The following is a 20,319-nucleotide window of genomic DNA, read 5'->3' on the forward strand; positions in this document are numbered from 1 at the left end:
GAAAACAGTTTACTTCCGCATTGAAAAATATGGTGGATAGTACATCTAGATTACATTCATACTACACACCAGAAGCGGTTTCCTCATGAGGGTGATAGGGCGATGCACTACCGAAGTGCAAATGGGAGGGTTTTTCTTTCACCTTCAACCACAGTGTTAAACTAGCTTTCACTGTTGTAGACTGTTTGTTCTGCCTCTGCATATAAAGTCCTATCATCGTCAAGTCACGTTCTGTATAGTACCACCGCTTTTGGGTGATTTTACTCTGCCCAAGATTCACCCCGAGACTTCCACCCACATACTACACAGAGCATAATCTTTTTGCGGTTGCATCTTTTGTTCTGAGATGCTCAGTGGTTCTTTCTGCTGTAGCTTCCTTTCAAATTATTTTCATTGGTGGAGCCATAATAGACAAAGTAACCGGCAATACTGATTCTAAAATGTACGTTACTTAATATTAAAGGAAAAGTTCACCCAAAAATTAAAATTCTATTCTTACAAACCTGTAAGACCTTCGTTCATCTACGGAACACAAAAATATTTTTGATGAAATCCGGGAGCTTTCTGACCCTGCATAGACAGTCACACAACTGATACATTCAAAGGCCAGAAAGGTAGCAAGGACATCGATAAAATAGTCTATGTGACATCAGTGGTTCAACCATACTTTTATGAAGCTATGGAGAATACTTTTTGTGTACAATGAAAACAAAAATATCAACTTTATTTAGCAATTTCTTCTTTTTCGTGTCTTCGCCATGCGTTCATGAGAGTACCACAACACATGCGTGGTTCTGCCAATGCAGGAGCACAAAATATTTTTTTACAGATATTTGTTTTAATTTTAACAGAGATCCCAGTGAAAAAATCAGCATATGCTGGTAGGTATGTTTTGATGCTGGTCATGTTGTCAAGGACCAGCATAAACCAGCAAAGGACCAGCAAAAACCAGCTAAGGAGCAGCTTAAACTAGCATCAAAACATACCTAACCAGCATCCCAGCATCAAAACATACCTACTAGCATATGCTGTGTTTTTCTCCAGGGATGGTTAATTTTGGTAAGAGAAAAATATGAAATTATGAATTTGCAACAAGGTGGAGACAATTCTGCTCATAACAGTAAATGGCTGATGGGAAAAGTGACAGGTACAAGAAAATTAGTGAAAAAAAGTAAACACAAAAAGTGAGATGCAGAAAGATATCATGGAAAATGAGACTGTAAAGGAAAATGGAAGTTCAAGAGAGAGCCTTTTTCTTATTTTGCATGGCCCCAGCCTAAGGTTTTAAACATTTATTAAATATAACGGCCATACGAAAAAAAAAAAAAGGGTTGTCCGTGGTTTCAGAATTTGGATGCCCTGGATGAGTGTGAGATTTCCCGGCCTGAAATTTTGTCCCAGTCCGGCCCTGTTCTACATGGTGGTTGTTTAGCCTTGATACATTCATTAGCTAACAAATTTTGTATTAATGTGTCAATATGATGTGAGGTCCAGTTACCAGCGTGACACTAAAATAGTTAGTAGTAATGAGTACTTTTTACTTAAGTACATGTCTAAGCCCATTCTTCTTTACTTTAACTTAAGTAAAAAAGTGAAGTCTAGAGTGTTTTTAAACAAGAGTATCTGTACTTCTGCTTGAGTGAAGGATGTGTGTACTTTTGCCATCCCTGAATTTTAACGGCAGTTGCCAAAAGTTACAGCCAGTCTGCAGATACTGAGCAGTTAGACTGACAGATTTTTGGGTTGACAGAAAATTTTGTGGACACAGACTCAAATTTTTTAGCTTCAGACTACACATTTTGTGTGTCTCCCTCATCTAACACATCAGTTGATTCAACGCAACAGCTTGTTAGTAGAAACTGCACAACATGAATTGAGTGTGTCTGGTAAGGGACATACAAAATGTGCAGGGCAGGGGTGCTTCCAGGACCAGTTTGAAAACCACTGAGTTGGAGGATATCAAACATGATAGCTTGAGCTGATTTTAGAATACATATTAAATGGAAGTAGTAGAAAACCCATGAAAGATTTACTTATTTAAAAATACATTATTTATACATATTTTGGACTATGGAGGGTGCCATTATGACATTAAATGTTTGCGCACTGTGTTACTGATGTTACCTGATGCTATTTTTACTACAACACAATTTCAGAACACACAACTCTGAAAATAAAATACGGATACGATGACCACATCTACTGAAAGAGCTTACAGGTGGCAATGGAGGTAACTGTATGCTTAAACCAAATGTCATACCATCAGTTTTCCCAAAAAGGAGTCTTAACGCCACCGGATATCAATAAAATACGGACTGAGAAATTCCTTCAGTGACAAGCATCGGCATGTTTACAGCCTGCCTGGATGGCATCTAGTTTTTCTTGTCTCTGAAGTTTGTAAGCTCTTTCAGTAGCTGTGATCTACTAAAAGCGGCAAAGGCATCAGGGCTGAAGTGAATAAGAACAAAGACGTGAGTCTTTAGGAAGTTTTATTCGTCCACAGGCATCTTCCCATTCTTTGCTCGTCTTCTTATCACTAAGAAAAAGCAATGAAGACTTACTTCGCCTTTTATTTTGCCCTTCGACTGAAACATACAACCAAAAGCCGCACAATGTGTCATTGTATCAGTATTCTATTTTGTGAGTTGTGTTGCGATAAAAATAGCAACAGGTAGCACCAGTAGCTCATTGAGTGCAGCCAATTCACGTCATTAAAATAATGGCGCCCCCATAGTCCAAAGTTTATATAAAACGATGTGGATTTTTAAAATAACGTAAATCTTTCATGGGTTTTCTGCTACATATTTCAGTAAGAGACATTTACGTTATTTTACGCCTGGGGGTTCCCTTTAAAATGTAAACTACATTTGTCATACATCTTTTAGCAACAAGGCACCATGTAAGTTTGTTGTGTTTGAAAGCTTTTTAGTGTATGATCCCCAGTTTTCGGAAAGTCGGAAAGTGTATCATGCATAGTGTTTTAAATCTGTTTAGGTGTTAAAATTTGTGTAATTTTTTCAACCTGGATAGCTTCAACACACAAAACTGAAGTCTAAAAATAACATTCCACATATTGTATAAATAAACACGAGGAAGCCACTTTTTAAAGCACTTCCTCTGACAGCCTTAAGATGCAACTGAAACTGGTGTTTGCAACTGCAGGCAGTAATTCAGTCTGAGTACATCACCCATGTACTGACTGTGGTCATGATATAATTCATTTTTTTATTTCTTATCTACGTTTCGCACGTGACCTAAATGACAGCTCGCTTGCATCACGCGTGCTTACAAACTCCCACATTGTGTGGTTAAAATAACTAGACCTCACCGGTTCTTTATTGCACGAAGATGCTCTGCAAAAGAGGTTAAAGGCAAATGAGGTACGGAGGACATTTGTTTTAACCGATTGATCTCCCTTGCATTTTTAGATTGTCACATCTGCAGGCCATGATGTTGCTTCTGTATTGTAGCTGAGACAGTGGGCAACACCTCTTTTGTATTGGTCCAATGAATGAAGCACTAAAAGAAAAGATCAGTTGTGATTGGCACCAGTTGAACAGATAACTTTGCTGGTTGTTTGTCACGGAGTAACTGCATGAGAACACATAGTGCTCTTGATTGTCATGACTTAATTATAGGCATTTAAAAGGATTTTTAAGCTTTAGATTGTATGCGTTTCAGTCTACAAAATCTCTTTATTGTTCTAGCTTGTTTCTCGCTTGACTAAAATTACACTACTACCTCAAACCAACATCACTTCTTCATTTGCAGCATCGTGAGTTAGAACATCAGGTTCCTGCAAAATACAAAAAAAGGATGAAGTTTCTGAAATATGAAATGGTGAGAATTTTTTTGTACATATTCGATTTTACAAGATCAATAATAATATATCCCTGCAACAATATTTCTTTTAAATTTGGCAAATAGCTTAAATCAGCTTTTGTTTTCTGACATAATCAAATACAATAGCTGTGTTGGGCTGTTTTATGAAGCATATACAGTGTGCATGTCAAATTTAGTCTTGCGTTATATCACACCACAGAAAGCTTGCATTTTGAAATGCTTGATTCTAATGGGTCAAATATATTTAATCTATATAAAATAACCACTAATGTGTATAACTGAGAGTTCGGCTTGGGAGTTTCCTACTTGTGCCAGTTTCATGTAGTACATATCCTCTTCTTTTGTTTGACATCAAGTAAAGTTCAAATCAATATTTCACGTCCATTGAACTAAGCACCATGCAATAAGTGAGATAATGCAAAGCTGATCATTATTACAAAACAAACCACAACAAATAATACAAATATGTATCACTATCGTAACTTTTCTGTTCTCAATAGATATTATCAAAGTGTAACGCTGTGACCACATGTGCGTGGATGCTGCTCTCTTTGTTTCCTGGTAATGATTATGCAGTTCTGTTCAAATTTTAATCAGATTATAAGAATTTGTTAGAAAATCACTTAATTGAATCTTCATACTATGATGCAACAGTGAAAGTGGATTTGAATGTAACTGAATATTAATTGGCTGTCTTGTCTTTTTCAGTTGTTATAGCTGAAGATGCATTATTTAACAGCAGCTCAATTCAGACTGTTCATCGAGGAATGTCAGTCAATATCAGCTGTAACTACAAACCATCTAATGACAGTGATGGTTTTACAGTGGAACTGCATTCTAATAGTAAACTGTGTTCAGTAATGAAAAGCAACAAATCATGGATAAAACAGTCATGTAAGGATCACTGTAGATTTGTTTGGATTCCAGAAACTGTGCAAATGTCTTTTGAGGTATCAAATCTGCAGATAAATGATACTGGCACGTACAAATGTGTTGTGACAAGATTAATACCACCTCCTTCTCAGCTTTTAAGAGAGGAAAAAACATTTGTTCAAGTGATTGGTAAGTCATGACTAGTAACAGAAATGTAATATGTACAGTATGTGCTCTTGATAAATAAGCATTTTATTATAACTGTCTTATATTTCTTATAGTACCACCCAATGTGTCTGTGTCACATGAAGGAGCATTGGGTGAATTTCCCACGATCGTGTGCCGCTCTGAGGGGTTTTACCCTTCTGCTCTAGAGCAGATGTGGATGAGAAATGGAGAATTTCAGAACGCCTCTCTCACATACAGCATTAATAAAACCAACCCAGATGGATCATTCACCCTGCATTCATTCCTGAATACATCTGACTGTGTGAACTACTCGTGTTGGGTAAACCACTCAACCCTGAGCCAACCAACAATACTCACCCTGACTCCTGCTGACTGTTATGAGAACAGAGACTGGTATAAAGGTATTACACATTACATAAATACACCTGTTTTTTCAGTAGAAACATTAGAATACAGATTGACCCTTCACTAACTCTCACTTATAGATTATAATATTCAGATATTATATATATATATTTGTAAAGCACATAATAGCAATAAATGCCACAGTGTGTCTCATGAGATAGTTGCATTAGCAAATTAGAAAGGAATTTTGAGTAAATGTTATTTAATTATGCTTAATAACCCTCTTTATAACCCTCTTTTATAGAAAATGGATGGATAGTTTTTGTGACCTCTGCGCTGTTTTTTCTCACCATACTGATTATCATGATCGTGTGTGAGTGTTCCAGTAAGTTTAACATTTCATCTCCAACACGGTGTCTTTTTTTTCAATACAAATCTCAGTAACAAGAGTTATCATTCACTGGAAAGTTTTTCATAGTAGAATAATGTTGTTAGTAAAATCTAATGAACAAATGCAATCAATATAATAATCAGAAATACACTGATCAAGTCTTATTCTCATGTTCATCCAGGAAAGGCACATCACAAGCCTCCTGTAAGAGTAAATGTCACACCAGGGCCTGATCTCCAGTCTCATCTGGAGTATGATGTATATTCACTGTTGGGAGACCATCATCCAGTCCCATGCAGCCCTGTCAGACTTCAGTCATCTCTATAATAAGCACCAAATGAAGACATTTTATACTGATAGATTTCCTAATCCTTGTCTAATTCACTAACCTGATACCAACTTGTGTATGTAATATAGAGTTATATAATTTATATGTGATTATTTAACCTTCCCTTAACATTTTGTTGACTGTATATATATGTATATAGACAAAATATATGACATGTACAATAAACATTACGCCTGTGGTCTTTGACAGTGAAATGGCTTGCAGTTTGGTTTATTTACTATTTTAAATGAGTTCTTTATCTATGTCACATACAGTTTTTGCACATTTTCCCATGACCCACATTAATCTTGCATGTACACACTGTGTGGTTATAACCAAGCGGTTCATCACTTTCTCAGTCCACCTGCCCAGTCAGAGCAAGATGTTGTTCTAAAAAAATAAGTAATTTTAAACTTATCCAAAAAACAAGGTCTACAGGACATTTGGTTTCACTATTTGAATTATTATGCTTTTTTATGCTATACTTTTTAGACAATGTCACACAGCTGAAATTGTACAGCTGAAAACTAAACCATGAGTTGCTTTCAGAGCAATGCAACACTGTTATATTAGACTCGTCCAATGAATAAAGGCCTAAAAGAAGAGAGCTGTTGTGATTGACTGCTTGCTAGTTGAGTATCAGCAAAACTGTGATTACGTACTGTAGTAAGTACCCTAGGAGTGATAAAAAAAAAAAAAAAACTTTAGTTTATTCTTCTTCAACCTACAAAATAAGTACTATCTCAGGCAGCCTCATTTGGATTGGTTATCGGAGAAGTCCACTTCCAAAACAAAGATTCACATATGATGTGATGATGTAAAAAAACTTTTTTTTTTTTTTTTTGAGGAAAACATTTATGCATTTTTCTCCATATAATGGACTGATATGGTGCCCTGATTTTGAACTTCCAAAATGCAGTTTAAATGTGGCTTCAAACGATTGCAAATGCGGTTGTAAAAATACTTTTTAATCTCAAACGCTTGTCTTGCCTTTCTGTCCCTGAACTCTGTGTATTCTTACACAAGACAGTTAGGGTATGTCGAAAAACTCCAATCGTATTCAAAAATCATTTCAAAATCATCCTACATCGCTGCAGAAGTTCCGACCCAAGTTTAAAATTGGGCCACCATATCAGTCCATTATATAGAGAAAAATGCTGAAATGTTTTCCTCAAAAAACATAATTTCTTTACGACTGAAGAAAGAAAGACATGAACATCTTGGATGACAAGAGGGTGAGTACATTATCTGTAAATTGTTGTTCTGGAAGTGGACTTCTCCTTTAAGCTTGTTTCTGATCTGACCAAAATTACACCACCATCCACAAAAGAGGATGCAATTTCTAAAAACCTGACATGGTGAGAATATAGGAATTTTGTGACACATTAAACAAGATTAGTAACAATAGGCTTTATCTATTATGATAATGCAGAGTATTTTGTGTTGCTGGTGAATTTGGTAAACCATCCATGTAAAACTGGTATTCTTGTTAAAGCATCACTAAGTGGAAAGACTAACTGCTGATTTTACGTGTCTCTGGTATATTTGATTCTGATTGGTCAATCGTAGTATTCGTGGTAAAATATTTTTGAATAATATAGACTCTTTTCCCAGAACTTGACAACGGCTGTACAAAATAATTAATATCGTACATTTTAAATAATACAAATTTACAACAATATACTTTGTGATATATTTTACATTGAAGTTAAATGACAAAAAGGTTAACACTGCTGCAATTAGGTTTTGGCAGTTGAGAGAACTGATCTTTTTCTCTTCTTGCTATTTTTTTTCTTTTGGACAGTAGTGAAAACGCAATAGTAGATTTTCCCTAAAAAATGGAATCGCAAAAATAACATTTGCTATTGTTTCTTAATCACCTCTGTAGAGGTTTACCCTGCCAGTTTAGTCTACTTTGGCGTTCTATTCTCAGAAATGTGAAAAGGCTCAGTAAGTGTAAATAGCAGTGTTTTTTTAGCAATATGCTATTTACACTATGTGCAAATAGCTATAGATTCTATTTACACTGTGTTAAAAAAAACATTTTCTGCTATTTATACTATTTATTGCAAATAGTGGCAATTATCTGCTCTTCAGTATTGTAATATATTATAAAACACTAGGCTATGCAATAATAACCTATTAACCTAAGCAACAATTGGAGGTTTTTTACTGTGTACTCAAACAGAAACTCTTGAAGTTTGGATTTTTTTCTTTAGAAAGTTGTATTTGGGTGTTTTACACTTCAAAATAAAATTGTATCTACATAATAACATTCCCCAAGCAAGTTATAGCCATTTATTACAATATTGTTATAGGCTTTTCAGTGAAAAAGAGGTCTGTTTAGTTTATTGACAATATAGATGTGTTCAAAATGTTTAGGAAGTAAATGGAAACAGTATTATGTAATAACAAAAGACAGTAAAAAATAAAAATAAAAGGTGAGGGTTTTTTTCAGAGAAATATATTTTCAATCAGAGTATGAACAATAAACGCAAACAGTGCAGCAAGTAGTGAAAACAACTGCACAAATGGTCTTGTGCAACAAATATACAAACAGTGCAAATGATTCACAAACTACACACAAAATGAGAGAAAAATATACAGAGTGCAAAAGAAAAAAAAAATAGTGTAAATGATCTTTCCATAATATAACAGCCAAATGGATCGATCCACTGGCTGTATTCCGCGTTTTACCAGGACAGAAAACATAAAATTCCAGTGCTTTATCCCATATGTACCGCTGTTTCATCCTTGTTTTGGTTTTGTTTTATGTCAAAGTGCTCTGTCGTGTGTTTTTCAATGCTTTTTTCAGAGAGTGTTGTCATGCAGATGTGTTATTTTGTTTTTGTTTTCATGCCCGCACGACGTACTTTACTTTCACTTTGAGTTTGTTCAAATTTCCAAAGAAACATGCTAATTGGTCGTTCAAAAGTCCAAAACCTATGTTTATTGGCCACTCTGAGGGGTTTTACCCTTCTGCTCTAGAGCAGATGTGGATGAAAAATGGAGAATTTCAGAACGCGTCTCTCACATACAGCATTAATAAAACCAACCCAGATGGAACATTCACCCTGCATTCATTCCTAAATACATCTGACTGTGTGAACTACTCGTGTTGGGTAAACCACTCAACCCTGAGCCAACCAACAATACTCACCCTGACTCCTGCTGACTGTTATGAGAACAGGTTTAGAGGTATTACACATTACATACATACATTTGTTCATTCCGTATAGAAACAGGATACATAATGACCTTTCAGTAACTCTCACTTACAGGTTATAATATTCAGATAGCTTTGTTCATCTCTGCATTGCTTACTCCTGTCCTCCTGATCATCACAGCAATGTGTGAGTATGCCATTGATTTTAAAATATGATCCGATCTCCAACACAATGTCTTTCTCAGGTTTTTATGAATATAAAATTTTAATTCATCAGAGCCACCCATTAATTTTTTTGTATCAATAATCTGTTCTCAAGGTTGTTCATGCGAACCCTGTCAACAGCCTGTGAGGGTGAGTGTCACATCTGAGCATATTCTTTACTCTGAACTCACGACTGAGGTTCTGTATTCAATACTGAGTGATCATCATCCAGTTTGAGCCATCACCTCCACAAATCTGATTATTCCAGCATATTCTAGTGAGACACATAGATCTTTAACTCAAAAAATAAATGAATACATAAAAAACTGGGCTTTTTTGTCCAATTTTATGCTATGCAGAGAAGGTTTTAGCAAGTTCTCAGTAAAATAACTTAATTTAGCCTGCCAGAAATGTAGATGATGCATTTACGCCACCTACTGATATGTAGTGTGGACACAGAGCCAATTAATAATCTACACTTCAAGACAATAATAATTATCAACAGACTTGATTAATCATCAACAGACTTTTCTCTTTATAGGTATAAACATGAATCATATATGTTTTGCTAATTGAGAGCATATTTGTGTTTTCACTATAAATGCAATCCAGGTTGTGATATTATTTATCCTTGTGATAGTGTATGATGTGCTACCTACGTTTTAACACATTTATTAGAGTGGGAGTAGCTACATCCTGATAGGTATTTCCTGTTGACAAAGATGTGGCAGTTCACTTTAGCACACTTTTATGACTAATGTGTACCCTGATAAATATTTCCTGCTGAGAAGCCCCTGTTGAAATTAAATGTAGATTAGTCATTCTGACAGGTCAAATGTTCACAATACGGACACCATACACCCTATGTGAGTTCACCAATCCTTCAAGAAAGCTTTTGTGTAACAGCTTTGCCTGCAATGCACAACTGTGCAAGCTAGAGGACGCCATTGTCCAATTTATAAAAAAGCCACGGTCCATTGCACCCTCAGACACTTTAGCATTATTTTTCGAAAAAAAAAAAAAAAAACATAAAATATTCTCCCTGAATTAGCACGGGGCCATTACCCTTATATTTTTGAATTCGGAGCGGTATGTTTATTGTGATTAATTGTTGTTTGATTTGGTGAAATATACGGAGTAAAACACCTCCATCCTATTTATTTATATCCACCCATGGACATATTAAACGTTTTTTATTCTATTTTACTTTTTAAATTTATTTTTTATGGATTTATTATCAGAACTAATTAGTAACTGATTACATGTCAAATTAAGTACTTGTATTTAGATTAAAAATATTATTTACACAATAGCAATAAATTACGTATTTAAACAATAATACATTATAATTCATTGATTCTCCATAATTTCTCTTTTTCATCTTTTAAATGTTCCTTTCTAAAATAGCCTACTGCTTATAAACATTCAGAAAGTCCTCCAGTTTTTTGGACAACAAACATGACATTTAGTTTCACTATTTAAATTATTATGCACTTTTTGGACATTGTCACACAGTTGCAAGTTGTCATGTTTCTTCTTTTAATGTTTCAAACTTTAATTTGTTCTTCTTCAACCTACAAACTGGGTACTATCTCAGACAGCCTCATTTGGATTGGTTAAGATTGTTTCTAGTCTGACTATAAATACACCACCAACGCAGACCAACAGCACTTTATCAGTCTGAGAACATTCAGTCTCTACAAAACACAAAAGAGGATGCGATTTCTAAAACCTGACATGGTGAGAATATGAGAATTTTGTAATACATTAAACAAGATCAGTAATAATAGGCTCTATCTTTGGAAACAATATGAAAATGCAGAGTATTTTGCTGGTGAATTTGGTAAACTTGAATTTGAATTTTCTTCTTCTTCTTTTGTACAGTAGTGACAACGCAATAGCAGATTTTCCTAAAAAAATGAATTGCAAAATTGCTATTGTTTTTCAATCACCTTTGTAGAGGTTTACTCTGCCAGTTTAGTCGAATTCCACGTTCTTCTAATCTCAGAAATGTGAAAAGGCTCAGTAATGTTATTCTTGGCAGATGCAATTTACACTAGGCGAAATAGCTTTTATTTATCTTTTTATTTTTTTATTTATTTTTTTTTAGCAATCGATTCTATCTACACTAAGTAAAAATAGCAGAATTTTTTAGCAATATGCTATTTACACTAAGTGCAAATAGCTATAGATTCTATTATAACATTTTCTGCTATTTATACTTTTTATTGCAAATAGTGGCAATTATTTGCTCCTCAATATTGTAGTACATTATAAAATAGTATGCAGTAATAACCTGTTGAGTTTAAATTATAATTTTAATTAAAAATGATTCAATGGATACCACCTTTATTTTTTATATACTTTATTATTAGGACAATAAAGCTTAATAAACACATTATTTAACTGCTTGATTGTTTCCTTCATTTTTATTGAAAAATAAATGCCTTTCTGATGTGATATGATTTGAAAAGGGAGAAAAAAAAAAGGTTTGCAAAAGGTGGATTCTAACCCGGGTAGATTGCGTCAATAAAACACACCATACGATACAATACGTGCTTTGGAGCTGATTATTAAGAACCAGCTTTTGTATTCTTGACTACCCCAATCACACGTTGGTGGGTGGAGTTAGTGTAAATAGCCACTCCTTTCAAGTATTTATAGCAATATTCCTCTTTTTGTTTTCTCAGTAGATATCATCAAAGTGTAACTCTGTGACTGCATGTGTGTGGATTCTTCTGTCTTTCCTTTTCGGTAATGATACTATTTAATCAGTAAAATTCATTTCAAATACTGAACCCTAGGTTTAAAATGTAATTTTATTTAATTAAATATTTATTTAGTATTTTCATTTCATTAATAATATCTTAAATTAAATCTAGCGAACTGATTTTTAATAACCGAATACTAATTTTAACAGATTAGATATGATTCAGTTCAATAAAGTTATTATTATTATTATTATTATTACATTTATTTTTTACAGTACTGTCTTTTTCAGCTAATTTGTTAGAAAATCACTTAATTGTATTTTTTTTTTTTTTTTTTTTTTTTTTTTAAAAGCTTTAAATGTGACTGAATATTTATTGGCTGTCTTGTCTTTTTCAGTTGTTTTAGCAGAGCATACATCTTTTTACAGCAGCTCAGTTCAGACTGTTCATCGAGGAATGTCAGTCAATATCAACTGTAACTACAAACCATCGAATGACAGTGATATTTTTATAGTGGTACTGCATTCTAATAGTAAACTGTGTTCAGTAATGAAGAGCAACAAATCATGGATAAAACAGTCATGTAAGGATCACTGTAGATTTGTTTGGATTCCAGAAACTGTGCAAATGTCTTTTGAGGTATCAAATCTGCAGATAAATGATACTGGCACGTACAAATGTGTTGTAACAAGATTAATACCACCTCCTTCTCAGCTTTTAAGAGAGGAAAAAACATTTGTTCAAGTGATTGGTAAGTCATGACTAGTAACAGAAATGTAATATGTACAGTATGTGCTCTTGATAAATAAGCCTTTTATTATAACTGTCTTATATTTCTTATAGCACCACCCAATGTGTCTGTGTCACATGAAGGAGCATTGGGTCAATTTCCCACGATCGTGTGCCGCTCTGAGGGGTTTTACCCTTCTGCTCTAGAGCAGATGTTGATGAGAAATGGAGAATTTCAGAACACCTCTTTCACATACAGCATTAATAAAATCAACCCAGATGGATCATTCACCTTGCATTCATACCTGAATACATCTGACTGTGTGAACTACTCGTGTTGGGTAAACCACTCAACCCTGAGCCAACCAACAATACTCCCCCTGACTCCTGCTGACTGTTATGAGAACAGGTTTAGAGGTATTACACATTACATACACACATTTGTTCATTCCGTATAGAAACATTAGAATACAGAATGACCCTTCAGTAACTCTCACTTACAGGTTATAATATTCAGATAGCTTTGTTCATCTCTGCATTGCTTACTCCTGTCCTCCTGATCATCACAGCAATGTGTGAGTATGCCATTGATTTTAAAATATGATCCAATCTCCAACACAATGTCTTTCTCAGGTTTTTATGAACGTGAAATTTTCATTCATCAGAGCCACCCATTAATTTTTTTTTTGCATCAATAATCTGTTCTCAAGGTTGTTCATGCGAACCCTCTGAGGATTTTCTTCACTCTGAACTCACAACTGAGGTTCTGTATTCAATACTGAGTGATCATCATCCAGTTTGAGCCATCACCTCCACAAATCTGATTATTCCAGCATATTCTAGTGAGACATGTAGATCTGTAACTCAAAAAATAAAGTATGTCTGAATACATAAAACAATTGGCTTTTTTGTCCAATTTTATGCTATGCAGAGAAGGTTTTAGCAAGTTCTCAGTGAAATAATTTAGCCTGCCAAAAATGTAGATGATGCATTTACGCCACCTACTGATATGTAGTGTGGACACAGAGCCAATTAAATAATCTACACTTCAAGACAATAATAATTATCAACAGATTTGATTAATCATCAACAGACTTTTCTCTTTATAGGTATAAACATGAATCATATATGTTTTGCTAATTTAAAACATGTGTTTTCACTATAAATGCACTCCAGGTTGTGATATTATTTATCCATGTGATAGTGTATGATGTGCTACCTATGTTTTAACACATACATTAGAGTGGGAGTAGCTACATCCTGATAGGTATTTCCTGTTGACAAAGATGTGGCAGTTCACTTTAGCACACTTTTATGACTAATGTGTACCCTGATAAATATTTACTGCCGAGAAGCCCGTGTTGAAATTAAATGTAGATTAGTCATTCTGAGTGCATAGGTCAAATGTTCACCATACGGACACCATACACCCTATGTGAGTTCACCAGTTTATCAATCCTTCAACAAAGCTTTTGTGTAACAGCTTTGCCTGCAAAACACAACTGTGCAAGCTAGAGGACGCCATTGTCCAATTTATAAAAAAGCCACAGTCCATTGCACCCTCAGACACTTCAGCATTATTTTTCGAAAAAAAAAACAAACATTCTCCCTGAATTAGCATTATCTGATCCTCTTTCACCTTACATATTTAGGATAAGTTTAAAATTCTTATAATTAAGTATTTTAATAAGTATCATATTTGCATATTTTGTTCTCTGACGTTGGTCATGGTCACATGACATGCGGGTAAACAAATAAAATATTTCATTACTTATATAATTACTTATTTTAATTTAACACTTTTATGATTTAATTAATTATTAGCTTTTCAATTAACTCATAAACCACATGCAGTTCCTTCACAAACCCCAGCGTGGTAAACTTTGACGTAATGTAATGTTTAATGCACTTTAAGTTGTTAATAACAATTAGTAACATATATTCTTTTAATCTTTGTCTTTTATATATCAATATGGTACAAGAGTATCCTACTTAAATCAATGTGACAAACAAGATAATCTAAAAGTAGTCGGATTATATTACCTAAAATATGTAATGTAATGGATTACGCTGCTAACTACAAATTTTGTCATGTTATTTGGAATCAGTAACGGATTACAGTTTGCAGTCTACCTAGCTGTGTTTATGATGTGTATGCTTCTACCAACTAAGATGAATCAAAGGAGTCGAGTCTTGAATCATTTCCTTCGAGCATGCGCACAAGGCAAAGTCACGTCACCCGTAGTCGCGCGGAGCAGATCTGGAAGTGTCTTGTGCGCGAGGCAGCAGGAGTTGTCCACATGTGGATGAAAGGAAAACACGGTCAGTATGTCTGTTTGTAGTGATGTAGAGAGCTCGTTTATAACTCATATATGTTTATAAACTCCAGATAATAAATTAAAAATAATTTTAAACGAATGGTTGTAAAATAAACGGTCAGAAAAAACAACCGAATATAGAATCGAGGCCACGTTAACTTCGGCTAGGCTACAGCTATTAGCTGTTTCGGTTTGTGATAATTATTTCAATACATATTTTAAAAGCGAAATACGTGGGAATGTAAATATTAAGTATAATTTTAATATATGAGATATAAACTAGGCCACCGTTAACGTTAGCTCTTGTTGAGTTCAGTTGGGCAGCTGCATTTTTCCTGTGTGAGTAACTGGCCAAATAAGCTTTGAAAGCTTCATAGAAAGAGGAATAATTATCAATATGTTTAAAAGAACAAATGAATGAATAAAATGGTCGTTTTTGTCGATTAACGTTACGTCTATTATCCTCAAGTGCCTTAGAGTAGATAATATATTGGTAGGTTAAACTACAACGCAGAATTTCAAAATTATATAAAGATAATTTGTAATGTAATTTAAGAAATTAAAACGAGTTTTTAAAAATATATTAGTGCTGTTAAGGTCCACTGACTACTACTGGTCGTTTCTATCATGGTTTTGTTTTTCAAACGGTCGTGATGTGTTTAGCGCGCCATCCTGCTGCCATGTCCCGCCGTCTGACCGCCCAGCTTTGTGTTGATCACTTGATGTAGTACACACTAGATTTAGTATTCATAGACAGCCAAGATTTTAGGAGCTCATGTTTCTGGTACATACGTAGGTTTGTTTTTTGAATTTGGTGGGTTGATGGTTTAGAATATAACCTGATTTTCAGTACATACTGAAATACAGTATATGTGATGATTATTCAGTTTTTTTTATTATTTAATAAACAACTTACATTAATAGTTTGCATTTATGCTGAAATGTTTGGCATCCGTACTGTTTTAAATGAGTATTTTGCTCATCAGGGCTGCATTTATTTGACCAAAAGTGCAGTAGAAAGAGTAATATTACATTTTAAAATAACCGTTTTGTATTTTAATCAATTTAAAATGTAATTTATTTTTAAATTGTCAGCAACCATTACTTTAGTCTTTAGTGTCACATGAAATGCATACTTTAGAATGAAATATTTCTTTAATTGAAGGTAATGTTTTGTTTATGAATTTACGTTGGTGAGAATAAGTTAATATTACAGATTGTTGTGGTGTTTGTACTCATAAAAGTCTCTGTATTCACAGAAGTTGGACCTGAATTTCAGCTGAACAGCTAACGATGAAGAAGGAAATAGCAGCGGTGGTATTTTTCCTGAAGCGGTTGATAAAGAAGGCTGAGAAGTTGGATGTGGAGAAGGTGGACCTGTTTGTGGAGCGGTTAACGGTAGCACTACAGGAGAAGTACAAGGGTCACTGGTATCCTGACAACCCCAGCAAGGGCCAAGCATTCAGGTACAGCACTCTTATAAGCACGTACTATTCGTTGACACCCTAATGACAGCAATCTCACATTCTTTAGTTTTACAGAAAGTCAGAACAGGATGCACGTGATGAGTCACATGTTAAAATGAGCTATAAATGTATCCTGTGCAGGTGCATCAGAGTGAACCGTTTCCATAAAGAGGATGCTGAATTGCTCAGAGCGTGTGCTGAGAGTGGCGTGCAGTACAAAGATCTTGGTCTGCCTAAGGAGCTTACGCTTTGGGTCGACCCTGGAGAGGTTTGTTGTAGGTACGTTTATAAAATAAAGCAGATGTTTTTTCTGTTTGTTAAAAGGGATAGTTCACCCAAAAATGAAAATTCTGTCATTAATGACTTACCCTCACGTCATTCCAAACCTATAAGACGTTTGTCTTTTGTAAGACAGATTCATCTTTGGAACACAAATTAAGTATTTTTGAACCACTGTCACATGTACAATTTTATTGATGTCCCTACTGCTTTTCTGGGCCTTAAACGTTTCATTTTTGGGTGAACTGTCACTTTAAGAAGTGCTTTTGTGATTTGTTTTTTGACTTAATTTTGAATTGGCTACAGGTACGGCGAGAGGAATCATGGATTCACTGTAGCCACCTTCTCAAGTGATGACGATGATGATAAAGAGGATGTGACGAAGAAAGTGACGAGCGCTGTGGAGAGGGTCACGTCAGATTATCACTCCGGATCCTCCTCGGATGAGGACACCAGCTGTAGAGAGGCCCAGTACACCCCACCTCTCCACAACCACACTCCATACCAGGTACAAAAATGTCAATGTGTTTATATTCCTTGATTGCCACAGGCACTCTCCTGTTCTAAAGTTGCTACTTTATGCTTTTGAAAATTTAATCTGCTCACCAAGTGGCATTGATTCAAACAAAAATACAGTAAAATGTGAAATGTAATTTAAAATCTTTCTATTTTATAATGTAATTTATTCCAGTCTTCAATGTCTCATGATCTTTCAAAAACCATTCTAATATGCTTATTTAGTGTTCAAGAAACATTTTTTATATAACATTTTTAAAAACAGTTGTGCTGCTTAATATTTTGGAAATTGTAATGTTTTTTTCAGGATCTTAAAACTTTATTAATTAAAAGTAGAAATCTTTTGAAACATTTTAAATAAATCTAAAGGTCACTTTTAAACAATTTGATGCTTACCTGCTGATTAAAAATTGATTTATTTAAAAAAAATTCAATATTTTTTTTCAATATTTTTATCAAATATTTAACTGAAATTTTCTGTCGTTTTATGTTGTAAGAAATTTACAATTAAACCCCCACTTTCACACAGTAATTCTAGGAAATTACTGTAAAATTATGTGGTAGTAGGTGCAACACTCAGTCACAACGACTATAGCTGATATGGTGTGAAATAAAATATTTTGATTGTACATTTTATTGAAAATGGAGCTATTTTAATAAATTGGAGACCAATTTTAAACTGCAAAGTTTTACTTTCATCAGTAAAATATAATACACAACTACCGGTCAAAAGATTTTGAACAAAAGTCTCTTCTGCTTACCAAGCCTGCATTTATTTGATCCAAAATACAGCAAAAGCAGTAATATTGTGAAATATTTTTACAATTTAAAATAACTGCTTTCTATTTGAATATATTTTAAAATGTAGAAATGTCTTTTATTTAGCAACGATACTTTAACTTGATCAAAAGTGATGATAAAGACATTTATAATGCTACAAAAGATTTATATTAGATGAATGCTGTTCTTCTCAACTTTCTATTCACCAAAGAAACCTGAAAAAATTAAAATCAGCTGTTTTCAACATAATAATGTTTTTGAGCAGCAAATCAGAATATTAGAATGATTTCTGAAGGATCATGTGACTGGAGTAATGATGCTAAAAATTCAGCTTTGAAATCACAGCAATAAATTACATTTTAAAATGTGTTCAAATAGAAAACTTATTTGAAATAGTAAAAAGTATTTCAAAAAACTTTTGACTGCTAGTATATGTATGTCCATTTTAAGTGTTTTTTATTTATTTATATTTTTCCCCTAACTATTTCTGCTGTTATCTTTTGTTTTTGTTTTTTTAAATACAGCTTGTATATGCCAGTGCCCCAGTATGGCATCCGTTACCAAGGAAGAAGTTCGGCCCAGGGAAAGGGCAGTACCCTCAGCGGCCACACTACATGATCCGCCCCCCTTGCAGACCCAACCATTCCTATAAACCGCACAGCTGGGTCCAGCAGGGGTACCGCAGCAAGCACGGCTACTGGGGCAGCACTTCAAACCTAGTACACCAGCTTCAGTGACCACTCTTACTACAGAAAGAAAGTTCATTGGTGTCAGTGTGAGGGGTGTTCCGTTGGAAAGTGTTTTTTGAAGTTACCACTAAGATGACTGACCAAATTTTTTAAAAAATGTATTTTTGTAGTTCTGCTGTCACTGTTTTTTGAATTTGTGACTGGTCCATTTTTTTAAAGAATGATAACAGTAACTGTTTGCACTTTAGAGTATTTGTAATAGAACATGTATAAGGTAAACTTCGTACATATTGGATTAGTAATATTTCAAGTATTTCAATTTTTATGGTAATGGAAATGTGCTGTATTTATGTTATATGGGATCATTTGATAACACTTTACATCATGTTTTTGTCATAGTTTCAGTGACCAAATGTTTTATTTATTCACAGTAAAGTATTATGTATTGCATAGACCACTTAAATTATGGATAACATTAAAAAACATTTTCAAGAATATAAAATCTTTACGATTATTTGAGATGTTTTGTCAGGAAAACACTAGGTGGCAGTACGACATAGTATTTCACTCCTTTTCTTTATAACTGCGCACTTTAAATTAGGACACAGTTAACAAGGTCTTAACGTGCAATACATTGACTTGTTTTCTAAATGGTATAGAACTGCAGTATTGTTTTTATAGTACAGTTTTATTTAGTTTATTCTTAAGCAGTTATTTTGTGGTGTATGGAAGTTTTAAATGGACACACACACAAGTAGTGCAGATGTGTTGCTTTATGAGTCAGTTCAACAAGTTCACTATGCTTGCCACACCTTCCTCTGAGCAGAGCAAACTGTTCACAAACTCTGACCAAGTTTAAGAGGAAATGACTACAATTCATGGCTATCAACCCCACCATTACAGACTCAAGAGGAATTGCCTAAAAAATTCACTTCGCTTTTTTTCCACACCCTTGTCTGTTAGACATTACTATAGTGTGCATCCAATATGCAACATGTGCTTGGAAAGTAGGTTGCTGTTTGTGCACTGTTCAACATTATGCGTTTCATTATGTTTCATATTGCACAATTCCTTAATTGCTTTTTCTAACGCACTAACCCACCTTCTGGAATTACTCAAGGTGAATTAATTAGTGCTTGTGCTGGTTACAGTTGCACAATTCTAATCAAATCCATGCAAATCCATGGTAGATTAATGGCAATTATTGGTGATCATATGATGCTAATTAATGCGCGAAATTATATATACATTAACACATTAAGTGTTAGTTAATTTATTCAACTGAGGTATTTGACCTAAATAGACAGCATGCTATTATGCATTTTATTATGATTAAACTTGCAAAAACAGATGCACATATTACAAATAATAAATAAAATCTTAATGGTCAAGTAAATAAAACAGACACATACTCCAACATAATTTTCTACCCGATTCAGGAATCATTTACACATGAATCACTCTTTTGAGTCGGCTCTTTTCTACGAACTAC

At 34.2% G+C, this 20,319-nt stretch overlaps 2 protein-coding genes across 6 annotated transcripts; both read left to right on the forward strand.

Moving 5' to 3' along the window:
• The first annotated feature begins 2,722 nt into the window (after positions 1–2,722).
• LOC127171647 (major histocompatibility complex class I-related gene protein) lies at positions 2,723–13,649 on the forward strand. 5 transcript variants are annotated; one of them, XM_051120412.1, is made up of 7 exons: positions 3,266–3,380; positions 3,772–3,840; positions 4,344–4,404; positions 4,552–4,905; positions 4,998–5,306; positions 5,555–5,635; positions 5,823–6,158. In XM_051120412.1, the coding sequence occupies exons 2-7, from the start codon at positions 3,817–3,819 to the stop codon at positions 5,966–5,968; spliced, it is 975 nt and encodes a 324-aa protein (XP_050976369.1). In that variant the 5' UTR covers positions 3,266–3,380; positions 3,772–3,816; the 3' UTR covers positions 5,969–6,158. The 5 variants fall into 5 exon arrangements, with proteins under 5 accessions (XP_050976370.1, XP_050976368.1, XP_050976373.1 ...); XM_051120413.1 differs by lacking the exons at positions 4,998–5,306; positions 5,555–5,635; positions 5,823–6,158 and adding exons at positions 12,894–13,196; positions 13,283–13,354; positions 13,490–13,649 and having other exon boundaries at positions 2,723–3,840; XM_051120411.1 differs by having other exon boundaries at positions 2,723–3,840.
• Positions 13,650–14,969: 1,320 nt separating this feature from the next.
• Positions 14,970–19,091, forward strand: btg3 (B-cell translocation gene 3). The gene is made up of 5 exons (XM_051120181.1): positions 14,970–15,101; positions 16,357–16,563; positions 16,705–16,842; positions 17,149–17,350; positions 18,663–19,091. Exons 2-5 carry the CDS (start codon positions 16,391–16,393, stop codon positions 18,873–18,875), a joined length of 726 nt encoding a protein of 241 aa, XP_050976138.1. The 5' UTR covers positions 14,970–15,101; positions 16,357–16,390; the 3' UTR covers positions 18,876–19,091.
• Positions 19,092–20,319: the final 1,228 nt, after the last annotated feature.

This window comes from Labeo rohita, chromosome 10 (genome assembly GCF_022985175.1).
Source record: "Labeo rohita strain BAU-BD-2019 chromosome 10, IGBB_LRoh.1.0, whole genome shotgun sequence".
Taxonomy (NCBI): Eukaryota; Metazoa; Chordata; class Actinopteri; order Cypriniformes; family Cyprinidae; genus Labeo; species Labeo rohita.